The 13,708-nt window shown below is 44.5% G+C and overlaps 1 protein-coding gene across 4 annotated transcripts in view; it reads left to right on the forward strand.

The window, feature by feature from the left end:
- CEP170B (centrosomal protein 170B) overlaps positions 1 to 13,708 on the forward strand; it is an 82,115-nt gene that overhangs the window by 588 nt on the left and 67,819 nt on the right. For 2 of the 4 annotated variants that reach the window (XM_025192602.1, XM_014526073.2), the window contains exons 1-2: positions 91 to 1,511; positions 2,289 to 2,424. In XM_025192602.1, coding sequence (XP_025048387.1) covers positions 2,320 to 2,424 — 105 coding nt within the window. In that variant the 5' untranslated portion in view covers positions 91 to 1,511; positions 2,289 to 2,319. Of the gene's footprint in view, positions 1 to 90; positions 1,532 to 2,288; positions 2,425 to 13,708 lie in introns of those variants that run through there. The other 2 variants (XM_025192601.1, XM_025192600.1) reach the window with 2 other exon arrangements.

Raw genomic sequence — 13,708 nt, forward strand, 5'->3', positions numbered from 1 at the left:
CGGCGGGGCGCGCCCCGGCTCTGCCCGCGCCGGGTGTGGGTGTGTGTGTGTGTGTGTGTGTGTGTGGCAGAGCATGTATGCATGCGTGCACATTGGGTGTGTGCATTGGGTGTGGGTGTATGTGCGTACAGTGCGTGTGTGTACATTGGATGTGTGTGTCTGTAGTGAGGGGAGCAGCGTGCACGTGCATACAGTGTGTGTATAGGGGGGATGGCCCTGGCCCCTTTCCCCCGTGCTTAAGGCTGGAGGTGACAAGCAATGGGACGGCGAAGTGACATCCAGGATGCCTGTGTGTGCGTGTGTGCTTGTGTTCGTGTGCATACGTGTACTTGTGTGTCTGAGAACAGGCCAGGCCCCTTCCCCTGGGGGCACAAGACTGGAGGTGACAAGTGATGGGACAGTAGAGTGACATCCAAGATGCATGCATGTGTGTATGTTTGCGTGTAGGCGTGTGTGCGCAGGCATATGTGCACCAGTGTGTGTGTGAGTGTGTGTGTGTCAATGTGTGTGGCCCTGGGCCCCCTCCCTGGGGTGTGCGCACCTGGAGATGACGAGCAATGGGACTGAGAAGCAGCGACAGCCTGTCTGCAGGGGCCTCCCTCCTTGTGCGGCCAGGGAGCTTTCTCTGCCCGATGGCCCCTTGGCTCTTTGATCGGCCAAAGGAGGAAGGGCTGAAAAGGGATGCAGAGGACTTGTGTAGCTCAAGGGTGTTCATGGCTACTAAAATCAGGCAGGCCAGGGATGGTTGGTCAGGTCTGGTTGTTGAAGCACTGGTGGTGGGTGTGATGCCAGGTGCAGGTGAGAGCAGGACCCCAACTCCAAGGAGTTCATGACATAAGATGGACAGTACTTGGTGTACCTGAGACGGGTGGTTGCATTTTTAGTGGTACAGGATGGCCTCAGTAGACTACCCGACAAGAGGATGCAATGCCTGAGATCCAAGCCCAAAGCTGTTCAATCCATGATTGGGGGGTATCTTTTCACATGAGCATGGTAGTTCATGACTTCATGCATAAAGCTTCGGAGTATAAGTAGCATCTCTAATATTCTCCGAGATCCTCAAAGAGAGGCAAAGATTTATGAGCCGTTTGGTCTATTAAATTGTCTTTTCTCCGTTCCTGTCATTGATTCCCACTTCTTTAATACATTGACATTGCAGGCCTTTCCTCCCTTGACAGGAGGGAATTGTGGTTTATCAGGGTTGCAGTAAACTATTGCGGAGCAGAGATGACAGGAAAATAAGGTCTAATTCTCCTGTCTACAGCCCACCTAGAAACAAAACTAAACTTAACTCGGGGGGAATATTGTAGGCGGGAGCTGAGAAGAGGGTGGGAAAAATCAAATGGATTGGGGAAAAAAAGGAGTCTGGTTTGTGATAGTCCATTCTCTCTTTCTTCAGGGGAAAGAGAAATGGTGAGCCTGGGGCCTGAGAGAGACTGAGAAGGAAACAAATGTCACCAGTGGCTTTCTGCTCTACATGCTCTTTCCCAGGGACAACAGAAACCTGAGGGGTGAGCAAGGCAACAAACAGGTTTGGTTGGCCACTTGCTTAGAGCTTTCCCTTTAGATGTCAGCTCTGCTGATCTCTGCCCTTTCTTTAGGACTAGATTGCAGTATTATAATCTGCCCACATTAAAGGAAAGCGTGGGGCTGTGGCAGACTGTGACTTAAAGAGTCATAGTTCATCCCTTGGTTCCTCCTCTTGCCTTGATATGTGTGAAGTAATCTGGTATTGGAGTGGATTAGTAGAAGGTTTCATCACTCACCTTGTATCAGCACCGCTCTGGCCAGCTCAATGAGGTAGGAGATGGGACTTCTTCCTACTCCCGCAATCTGCGTGGGATGGAGACTAGAAGCTTTGAGGGTACTGCTTTTCCTTCCACAACTCCTGGTGCGTTGATCTGTGAAGTGAGTATCACACAGAAGAAGCAAGAGGAAATATTACATCCCTGTCCTGTGCTGGGCAGTTCCTGGGTTAGCACAGCTAGTAGTTTCTGACAAGCTATTTTAACTATAGAGATAGAGGAAGCTGAAGCTGTGCTCTCTATTAGTCTGGAGCGCACAGTGGGTTGAATTTCTGCTTCTTCCCCATGCTTCAGTTTTCAGGCTATTGGATTCAGGTAGCTTCAGTTTTCAGGCTGTTGGATCCTTTAACCTATTTAAGAAAACAAAACAAAACCCAGGCCTTCCTCCATGCTTTCAGAGTAATGTCAGTGCTGTTGGTGAACTTGCTCCCATGGATGGCTAGTGAATTAAAGAACATCATGTGCGTGTGTTTTATTTCTCAGGATGTTTAAAGGATAAGTGCCAAACACCAAAATGAGTGTCACTTCGTGGTTCCTGGTGAGCAGCACTGGCATTCGCCACCGCCTCCCGCGGGAGATGATATTTGTCGGCAGAGATGAATGTGAACTAATGCTCCAGGTAAATATGTGTTTAATAATATCTCTTCTGATGTTACGAATACCCCTTAAAGGTGCAATGGATACTACAGGTGTAAAGTAAAGGTGAAGTAGATGCTGTAGAGGTATTGGGTGCTTTGAATTATTTCCCTAGTTAATGAGAACTTGATTTTAAACTCAGCGCACCACACCCACAAAGGTTTAATGTACTGGTGAAAGTGACAGCGAATGTTTGCAAACAGCCTTGTCATTAGATTGGGAATCAGTGTTGTACTGGCTGTAAATCAAATGAAACAGGCTAACAATGCTGACCTTGGCATACGTACTCCACAAAGGGAACACAATCCAGTGCTGGTATACAGAGTGGTTCAGCTACTTTTTCTCGTTCAGCTCTTGCTGCATGTACCGTGCATTGGCACATTTGGATTTTGTATGTTGCTAACTGAAAGTTTAATTATATTGTCAGTGCTTTAAGTCCCTGGTTTGGGTCTTTAACCTGAAAGGAAGCATTTGTGCTCCATGTAGCAATCTTACTGTCTAAAATGAATTAAGTGGCATCCTTTTATCCATCAGAATTACTGTATTACTTGTGCAGAAAGGTGATTTCACTCACCCACCCCAGAGAAATAATCTACCTTTTTGAGGCTTTGATAGTCTGATGTTTCACGTGAAGTCCATTACGTATTGTTGAAGGCACAACTGGCAGACTAGCTTCCCCTAGTTACTTTGTGGACATTCAGAACTGAAACTTTTGGACTAGGCTATTTGAAGCGGAGATTTCCAAGCACTGGTCCATGGACCACTGGTGGTAGCATTTAGTGGTGGTCAGCAGAGAGCTAACTGTTTGCACAGTTTGGGTTCCATTCCCTGCTTCCACCTGCTAATTTGTGTAGAGACGCATCTTAAATGTTTTCCTAATATGTATCCAGGTGCGTGATTTTTCTGGGCAGTTGAAGGGACTTTGTGAATGGGAGGAGAGTTTAGTGGGTAGAACTTGTAGTTGGGAGGAACAGTGTCTTTAAAGAAGATTAGGTCTTAATAGACTGGATTATCTGTGACAAAATATGAGTAGGCGTTTTCAGAAGAAAAGCTTTGATGTGCCTCAAGGCACTCTGCTGCTGTTCAGGGCATGGAGCAGCTAGAGCGGGATTCCAGGTTTTGAAACTCCAGCATTGTGATGGGTGGATGGCAGATCAGTTGTTTGGGTTTCCCCATGATTCACACGATCTTGTTTTAGCTTGTGTTTTTACATGTCTGCCTGGAACATGAGACACAAGAGCTGTCAGAAACATCCCAGTGTCTTCTGTAAAGCTGTATTAGACTGGGCAAAATCCTTGATTTTTTATTTTTTTTTCCCATCCTCTTATTGTGGCCTATGGAAGAAAATGCATTTGTTGGCCAAGGCTTTCAAAAGGATTTTGACCTTTGAATATGCAATTTGGAGCCCTTTGAAAAGAACCTGACTTTTATAGAATGATGGCTTTAGCAGTTTGTGAAAATCAGATGTCTTAATATGGGTACCTAATAATAGAGATGTCTAGATCTTTAAGAATGACTAAAACTGGGTGTCTGTGCATTCAGGTGTTAGCAGGGCCAGTGCTGCCCACGGAAGAGGGGAAAATTGGGAATATTGTCCCACATCTTGGCATTCAGGGAAATTCGCACTGGCTGCTTATTTTGGATCAGGAATGGCTTTAATATACAACTTCTTGACATTTTGAAATTAAAACCATTCTGGGACTAGCATAATTAAAGCAGCCATGATCCTAAATTTGGAAGCTGTAAAGAGTTGTGTATGTGGCCCAGCTAACAAAAAGGGCCCCAACCAAAGACTTTGGCCTGGGCGCAAAAATTTCTATAGGCAGCACTGAGCAGGATTAATAGATTGAACAGTCTGGGCTTTGGACCTCTCCATGCCACATAGATGACTTCCTAGTGAGGAGCTGCTTTGTGAGATAGACGTCTGACACGGCACAGTGGTGCACCTGGAGTACCAGAGCCTGGCAGTGGGGATCCTCTTACATTCACGTCATGCTTTTTTCTTCCTAGATCTCAGTTAGGGGAAAACAAAGTAGGATTTGACAGGAATTTTAGTTGGTGCTACAGTGGGGTCTGCAAGGAAGGTGTAATTGAGACAGGGCAGTGGTTCCACAGGGACTAAATTGCTCATCCAGAAGCAATTTTCTGGTCTGTTTGTTTAGGCTGATGAGCTAATAATGTTCATGAAGCAAATTGCAGTGACCCTGTCTGAGCATATTAATTATCTGTCTTCAGTAATACCCCTTTTTCAGATGACACCTCAGTTCTCATTTCAAGCAGCATGGCGGACTGTTTCTTTGCCCCTTTCACCTCCAGAGACATTCCTCAAAGCTGGCGTGCGTTCCAAGCAGTATGAGTTTGTAGTCACTTGGGACACACGGCACAAGTTCTCATGTCAAGTGGATGCTTGCAAAGTTGTGCGCGAGCAGATAGAAGCCAAGGACCTAAAAATAAACCTTCCTACAATGGCTGCCCATATCACAAAGCCCTTATGCAGACTGGCATTGCAGTTCACCTTAAATGTAGATGTGCTGCATGTTTTCATTGAGGTGCATTGGCAAAATTCTGTGGGGATGTTGGACCAGAACCAATGCTATTAGCTTTCACCTTCTGTATAATAATGCTTGCTGTAGGACTAGTTTGATTTGTGAGCATGCTTTTGAGGGAAGAAACTTTAGAATTGGCTTATTCCTAGTAAATGTACAGCACGGAGCAGACTGGCATTCTCCAGGGAATGGGACAGATGGTTGTCTTAGTAGCTAGACAGTAGTAGTGTCACAATCCTGTGTGCTGGGCAGCGAACAAATACATGATGCCATAGCAGTCCCTGTCCAAAGAAGCTCACAGTGAGTTGGTCAACTTCGATTTTACTGCTGTAGGAGTTATTTGGGGTAGATCCTTATTTATACCTTTTAATTGTTACTTTACATCATCCACTTGTTGGATCCCTAAGCAAGCAAAAAGTGGGGTGGCTGTTGGGGTTTTTGGTGGGGGGGTTATTTTTGTTTTTAACAAGGTAATGTTGTAGTGACATACTCCTAATGGTTCAGGAAAGCTGCATGCAGTTGGTCCAATTAAAAAAAACTCCTCAAGAAAGAAATATCCCTCCACTTTTTGAATATTTACTAAATTATAAAGGGATGCTGCATGCTTTATTTTGACCTGTGTTCATGTGTTTCAGGCAGGAACTGTTGTTGGCAATCAAGTAGCTGAAGAAAATTGTAGCTTTCAAGCTTCAGATGGAATGGGTTTGCTAGTGAGGAAATGTAATCTTTCTGGAAATCTGCAACTACTAAAAGGATTAGAAATATTTAAAATATTTTTGCAGTGTGGTAAGGAGTTTAGTGCAAGTAATTGTGTGGCTTGTGTTGGTTTTGAAAAGGAGGGAAATTAAATCTAACTTATATTTTGTGGTTTAGCTTGGAGGATTCAGTTTGGTTCTGGGCTCAGTTCTCTCATTGTTATGTTGAGAGGAATTCTGTTCTGTGAATAATCACAGCGATTCCTGCGGGATTATCTATTTAGTATCATCAAGCAGTCATGGTATCAGTATCAGGCTACACTTAGTAAAACAGCCCAATTAAATTTTGTCTTGAATCTTTAAAAGTTATTTATCTTTTAAAAGTATTTTCCCCCTTTTTTCACCTATGCTCAGATGAAAACTGTTTTAATAGAAACTTGAGAGAAAATTGAATATTTTTCCCCCCCAAAACTTCTGTGAAAAAATATAATTGGCAGTTTTATCAGATCTTGTCTTCTGCTTAATCTGGTTGGTATTTGGGTGTTTTAAAAAATAATAATTTTCATGAACTGAAAATTCTTAATGAAACAAACATTTTCCCAGACAATCTATTTCATTTTTTTTTTGTCAAAAAAGTCAGAACATTTAAACTAAAATAGAAAATATTTCATATAATTGGTTTTGCCTTGGTATAAAAATGATTTTTTTTCAAAAAAATGTTGCTAAAAAATATTTGATCAGCACTCCCTTAAATACTGGTGTCTATGGAACAAAGCTCTGTTTGTGTGTGCATGGCTTTTAATCTACCTTGCATAAAACTGCATGTCTGAACACCAATTACAGATGGCACCTGGCAGTTATGCTTGCAGTTAAGATTGCCTAATAATTTTTGTTTTAGGTGGGGCTTGTAGTGCTGCCTAAGGTTGGGTGTTATAATGGGATGTGCCACCCAACCTTAATAAGACCCTGTTCTCGCTTGCTTAAAACTCTGCCAAGCTTTAACTGCTTGGACTGGCCTAAGGAAAAGTTCAGTTGTTTTGTCCTTGTTAAAAACTTATGGCGACTTTTTTTTTTTTTCTTTGAAACGTTCCACTGCTTTGAAGCAGAGACTTGAAATTTGGTGCTGGCCTTCAGCTGAGGGCTTTGCCTTTTCATAGTCTCATGAATTTCTGCCCACATGCGGCCAGGTACTAAGCCTTTGAAAAGGTGATGCTCTCACGTGATCAGTAGAGACAACGGACCGTATGTCTGCTGAGCAAGTCTGAGTCTCAGCTCCTGGTGCTGACCAGACTGCCATCTCCAGGGGTGCTGGAGATTTCTGTGACACTGGCTTTTATGGACAGAGCTGGGCTTTCCCTATAATGGCTGTTCCCAACTTCAGGGCTTGGCCAGGCATTGGAGCTGAGAGCAGGGCTCTGGCATTCTGGTAGCACAGACGAGGAAGCTTTTCTCTTTGTACTTGATTTGGACAAGAGCCAGAGGAGGGAGATGTAATAGTAGGAGACTGGGACTGTGGAGGGGAGGTTAGAACTGGAAATCAGAGGAGATGTTGAAAGCCAGTTGGCTGGTGAGAATATAGAAATGGATTTGCAGTTGGGGGAGTGGATGAGTGCAACTAGGAACCACGAGAAGCTGGGCTGAGACTATGTAAAGGAATTGAGAAGGAAAAAGATGGGAGCAGGTGACCAGCAAAATTTTGAGGGGGAGATTGAGAGCCTATAGGAGGAGATTAGGACTGGGAGTTGGCAGTAATGTAGCTAAGGAGGGGCAACCAGGGCAGCAGCCCCAGGCACCGACTTGGTTGCGGGGGGCAGAAAAATCACAGCTGCTACTGTAGCGACCTGTATTTGTAGGGTTAGGGATTTCCTGAGCCTGATGTTACATTCCCTGATGGCCCTTTCCTCCATAAACTTGTCGAACCCCTTTCTGAGCCTTGTTCTACTACTGGCCACCTCAGTGTCCCGTAGCAATGAGTTCTATAAGATAATGATGCGTTACATTAAAAAAGCCCAAAACAACCATGTTTCTTTATCACTTGATACATTCGTTGGGTGCCCGACTAGTTCTTTTGAGAGAGAGTGAACAGTAGTTCCCTATTCACTTTTCTCCCACCACTTGTCTTCATGGACCTCTATTATATTCCCCCCCCCCCACAGTCATCTCTCTTTCCGAAGAATCTCAGCTGTTTCAGTTTCTTCTCGTATAGAAGCCATTCCATACTCACGATCATCTTTGTTATCCTTCTCTTACCTTTTCTATTATATCCTATTTCAGATGGGTTGACCAGAGATGCTTGAGTATTCATGATGTGGGTGCACCATGGATTGATGCATAAGGGCACAGAGATGTTTGCTGTTTTGTTTTCAATTCCTTTCCTAACAACTCTTACCCTTCCATTTACCTTTTTGACTCTTGCTGCACATTGATTTTTTGAGAACTGTCCATAATGACTTCCAAATCCCTTTTCTGAATGGTAATTTCCATTGCAGAGTCAGTCTGTACATCAAGTGTATATATAGCTAGGTTTATTTTTCCCCATAAGCATTACGTTGCATTTATCAGTGTTGGATTCGCAATTGTGAAGTCATAATATGCATGCACAAGGGAGACAAATTATGATCACAGGGACCACTTGAATTCTGGCAACTTGTGAGGGCTTGACTCTTCAGCCTTAATAATGCTTTTTTAGCATTGTTTTTATTCTGTCTTTGTATTACAGCAGAAGTGTAGTGTGGAAAAAAATGCACCATGGGCAGTCCTCACCCCCACCATTCTGGCTTGCAGGTGCAGGAATGGCAGCAAACAGCAGTCAGTGCAGGGCATTCTGGGAATCATAGTTCTGTAGAGTGGCAATGGAGTTAACTGCTGCTGCAGAAGTTGCAGGGGAGACTTTCACTCCATTTTTTCTTGCCACAGCTTATGTTCAGAGGGCAAAAAAAAATGCTCGTTTCAACAGCAAAATTCAGAGCCGTTCTCCCCCCAGCAACAGTGAACTCCACTGCCACCCTGCAAAATCTGATTCCCAGAATACTTTGTGCTTCATGATGCACAATGCCTGTGCTGGCTGCTGCTTGCTGCTGGAAGGTGCAGGCAGATTGAGGCAGGCAGCAGCAGTAGCTCCAGTGTGAGGTGCTTGCATCCTGTCCTTCTGGCATATCTCCACTTAGGTAGCACTCAGCACCCACTTTGCCTATCCCATGTTACATGAGTGATGTACAGAATGAGTATAGAATAATAAGCATACAGATTTGAAGTTGGGAGGAAGCTGACGTGTAGGCTCTTGAATCCATTTGGTTATATTTTTAGTTTTTCTGATATTTTTTGGGTGAATTCACTGACATGCTGAAGCTTTCCCCTCCCATTCTGGTAATCCCCTAGCACAGGAGGCCTCACTAGGAGCCACAGAGACTGCTTCACTCGTTTTAATGCCCCTCCTTTCTTTCTTCCTACAAAGGCACTTCCTGGAGCCAGTGGAGTGTGGTTAGGGTGAATCTATGCTCCATCTATAAAGTACCACTGAAGTAGCATGTTGTGTGCCCACACCACTTGCTTCCCTTCTCTCCTTGGAGTGTATCTGACTCCATGTCTTCCTAGAACCTACTCTAATAATTCAATAACTGTCACTAGCGAGCTAGATGCTTTGCAGACAATTATGAAAACAAAAGATCCTGTTCTGGAGAGTCTGTAGTCTTCAGTGGACCATGTTTAAATGTGGGATGTGAGGTAGGCTACAACACCAAGTAAAGGGACACAAGTGGGGCTAGTGTATGTCCTCATCCTTCCACAATGTTTGAGTATAGTGTTGGTTTTTCATTTCAGCATTTTCCACTGTCTTTAGTTGGTTGGCTTGGGAGGAATCCGGGTTCTCCAGCTCACTGAGAAAGGATGCATTGGGAGGCCAGAGGCATGGGAGGAGCTGGGGGCAGTAGTGTGACATGAAGCAGGTGGAGAGCTGAGCATCACAAGCAGGGGAAAGTTGGTAAAGGGCTGAATAAAATGAGCAGAAAAGGAGTTAGAAGTGAAGTTCTGTGGGTCAAAGCATAGGCTGGAAGTGAAGGCCAAGCATCAACAAGTAAAGGTGTCTGAAGAAGGACCAGATTATGCTGTTTGAATGTGTGAAGAGACACTAGTGTTTCCATTCCTCTAGCAAACATACAAAGCAGGCTTTTGTGGTAGCTCTCTGAATGGATTACAGAATTGAGGAAGCCTGGGGGGCGTGGAGGCTACAGTACCTGGGAAGCAAGATGACTAACAGTGAACTACAGACACATGATTATCTTGGGAAGTTCTGCCTGTGATCTGAATAAAGCCTCCTGTGCTGGAAGATTCTAGATCTTGAGTTGCTGAATTCTGCAAAAATTTATTTCCTTCTGGCTAGTCTGGATCTTACCTTGTACTTCTTGATAAGTGGCGAGTAGCCACTAGCACAAAGCTGTAAGAGCTCCACTTCAGTAAAGGGAGACCAGCCGCCGTAAATTTCGTCTATGTCCAAGTGATGGCTTAAGTCATTTTGGGCCTGGCTCCAGCCTCTGAATCCCCTTGCCAAGTTCTGGGGGTTACAGTTGCATTTTTCTTGCATGTGGTTCTTTTTCTAATGTCTGCCTCCTTGTTGCTGTGTGGAGGAGTTGCTTAAACAAGAGAGCAGAGGGAAAGTGGGGTGGGGATGAATAAAAGATAGCAAAGTTGGGTAGGTTGGAACATAGACTGAAGGTAGGGGCCAAGTGGCAAATGGCAGAGGGGCCTGAAGAGGAGCTGGATGTAACCAGAGTCACTGACCCTGCATTGGTACCATTGATGCCCACCATCTTGACTGTGATGAGCTTCTACAGTTTGGGACCAAGGCTGTGTAGCCCATTGTGCTAACAGGCTTGTATCCCCCATGAATTTGGTGCAGAGTGTGTCACGTGTAAACTACTGGGTTCCCTAGCATATAACCCTATCCTCATGCAAGTCCTGTTGTAGTCAATGCATGCCATGCCTGAGCAGGTGACCTGACATGGGAAGGGGGCTTGACTGACTAATTTGGAGAAAAAGTTAAACAGATCCAAAATGCAGAAAATAACCAGTGGGGTAGGGAAATCTAGCCAGTTATAGCTTTTATGAGAGGTTAAGCTTGGATCTTAGTTTTAACAGCAATAGCTAATCATATTTCAGAATGGAGTGGAGGTGTTAAGGTTGATTGTGTCTCTCTCTAAAGGCCGATGCGAGGGGTTTTGTATTTCCATGCTGGAGCACTGGCTGTGCAGAACACTTCAGTAGCAAATGTTCATGACACAAGTGTAGCTTGTTCCGTATGGAAAATATTTCTCTAAGAATGAATGTTTATTCCTGTTGCTGCCAGTGTGCTGCAGTTATCCGAGGGCCAGGGAGGCACATCGTGCTGTCCTTTGCGAGCAGCATACAGTAACTGTCCTCATTTATTTATTTTATCTCCAATAACATGGTGTCTCCTGGCTGTGCCAGGGCCAAGGTCCAAGTTTGGATCCTGTGAGCGGAGTCTGAGCAGAAGGGCCAGCCCGTGGGAACTGTGCTGACATTGGGAAAATCAGAACAGTACCTATAACTGGGCTGTGATTGTTACCAAGTCCTGTGGGGCAATGAAAGAGACTTTACTCCATACAGTCTCTATCCATTCCCTTTCCCAAGCAGTTTTGTGGCCTTGCTTTCTACCTGTCTGGTCACTTTTTTTGCCTCATTTCCTTAGTCCATACATAACATGGTACCTGTGCCACGTATGTGAAGCCATGGACATCTGCCATAGAGTTCTTCGTAGGACACACGTTAACATGAGATGTGCTGCTTTGGAGACTTGCTGTTTTAGACTTCTGAGCTACAGATCCACACTGCTTTTGGCTGTGATTCAACAGGAGCATGACTGATGTAGTAATTTCAGGGATCTCAAGCCAGCACCTTGTCCACATGTATGTTCAAAGTGACGGATAAGGCTGACAGAGGAGGTTGGGGCAAGTCCTTAGTTTGGCATATACCCATTTAGATGCAAAGCTTGTGGAGTACAGCAGGAAATCCCTGCTTGTGGTTTGGAGGAGTCCATATTTCATTTAGGCTTGAGGGAGGTGAGCAGAATGACACATTGTCCCTCTCTCTTTGGCTGTCTTTACTTGAGAGTTCTGGTTGTTTAAAAAGTATCTTATTATAGTCTGTGTTACTGCAGACAGTGCTAGTATTTCTAGCACTGTCTAGCACAACATGAAGTGCTAGTATAGCTAGAAAATGAGTATTATTAAATCAGCATTGTATTGATTAATTTTCCAGATTTACACTTCAGAAAGCACAGTTATCCAGCATGCCAACAGAGCACATGAAAAGTTGTTTGAACTGATAGTAGGTTCCACGCTGAGGCTGGGAAGAACTTTGAATTTCTCCTCCTATCCCGGCCCCTAGCACCCTGCAGCCTTATCTCCTCTGCAGCTCAGAAATGAAGAGTGCAACCCCCACCTCAAAGGCAAAGATGCTGTCTTGTTCCTTGTCTTTTTTCCAAGTGGAATAGAAGTGAGACTTGGATTAGTTTTGAATGTTTAGCCCTTAGGTTACAGCTACTAGTACATGGAGGTTGTTTTTTGCTTTGTGACCAAACAGTTCAGTGGTGTTTATGTGTATTGAAAAGCATCTTATTGTTGCAGAAAATTTAGAAAGTGGCTTTTCCATTTTTAATTGTGCATCTTTCCCCTTCTCCCCAACACACAGCAGAGGCTGCGATTTTTTTTTTTTTTTTTATATAAGTATTTATCATTGCATCAGTTACTTCATTAGCGTAATTGAGATCTGTCTTAAATATCCATTTGCAGCAAACATTAAGTGGTAAAGGTGGCTCGTGGTTTGTTAGCACTTGAAACTTATCGGACCCTCTTTGTTGTTCTTATTTGGCATAAAATGTTTAGTATCCGACACAAAAAAGGGCTGATCAGCCTCCAGATCTTTAGAGAACTGCTTTTGCTGAGTTTTGGGGTGTTTATACACCTGTTGGGGGGGGGGTGCTTTAATTAGAGCAGCTCTGTGAGTCACTCTAGTTAACGGGCCCGGAGCGTCATGCATATCAGTGTCCCAGCACTGAAGAATGGCGGCAGGGGCATTAAGTGTCCTGCCGCCATTTTTTGTTTAACTAAGCAAACGAGCTTTAGTTAAAGCACCCCCGCCGCCATTTTTCAGCACAGGGACGCTGATATGTGTGATGTTGGAGTCCGCTGGAGTGTGGTAATTATCACACTTCAGCAGACTCGAGTCATCGGGTCTGCTCTGACATGCTGGAATTACAGCTTGTTGGAGCAGCCTCGCTGCATGTCTATAGGTGCCCTCTGAGACTAACTTGCTATGAATGCAAGTGATGCTGGAATAGCCGCTCCTGTTCCAAACAACTGTGGCTTGTGGCAGGTTTGTAGTGATACAAGGAAAGGTGTGAGCTACACTGACTATAGCTATTTTGGTTCCAGTTTCCTTTTATCAAATCCTCCTGCAACTCGTTCTTGTGGTGTTACTTGTTTGGACCAGTGAGAGCATGGTATTTCACATGTGGGTTAATCAAATAGCAGTTGATATTTTACTGTGTCTTGTCAGCATTTAAGAAGGCATTAAAGTACCTTCAAGACTAGGGGCCAGATTCTTCACCTCATTTCTGTCTGTTTGCACTATCCAGGGGCAGCCAGGTAGATGTAATCTGGCTGTGGATGAGATGTCCTCCCCAGAAAAGGTTTGCAGGGGGTATAGGTCAGCTCCTGGGGAGGAGGGGGATGGAGCATCTCTCTGCCCCCTTTCAGTGATTCTTGGCTGGCATGTAGGCCCTAAAAGGTGAAACCAGCTGTGCTACATTCCACCAGCCCCAAGGCTTCATTAATATACATCAGGGTCAAGTCCAGGGCATCTTGAAAATCAAGGAGACGGGACCGACTCTATGAAATCCACGTCTCTTACGCCCCTTTTTCTGCACCGGGTAGATTGTGGTGCAAGATAGAATCTGCCTTCTTTTTGATTGGAGTGTGCCTCTGATGCTTTCTTGTGGGAGTATGTAGGG

This window comes from Alligator sinensis, unplaced genomic scaffold (assembly GCF_000455745.1).
Source record: "Alligator sinensis unplaced genomic scaffold, ASM45574v1 scaffold890_1, whole genome shotgun sequence".
Classification (NCBI taxonomy): Eukaryota; Metazoa; Chordata; order Crocodylia; family Alligatoridae; genus Alligator; species Alligator sinensis.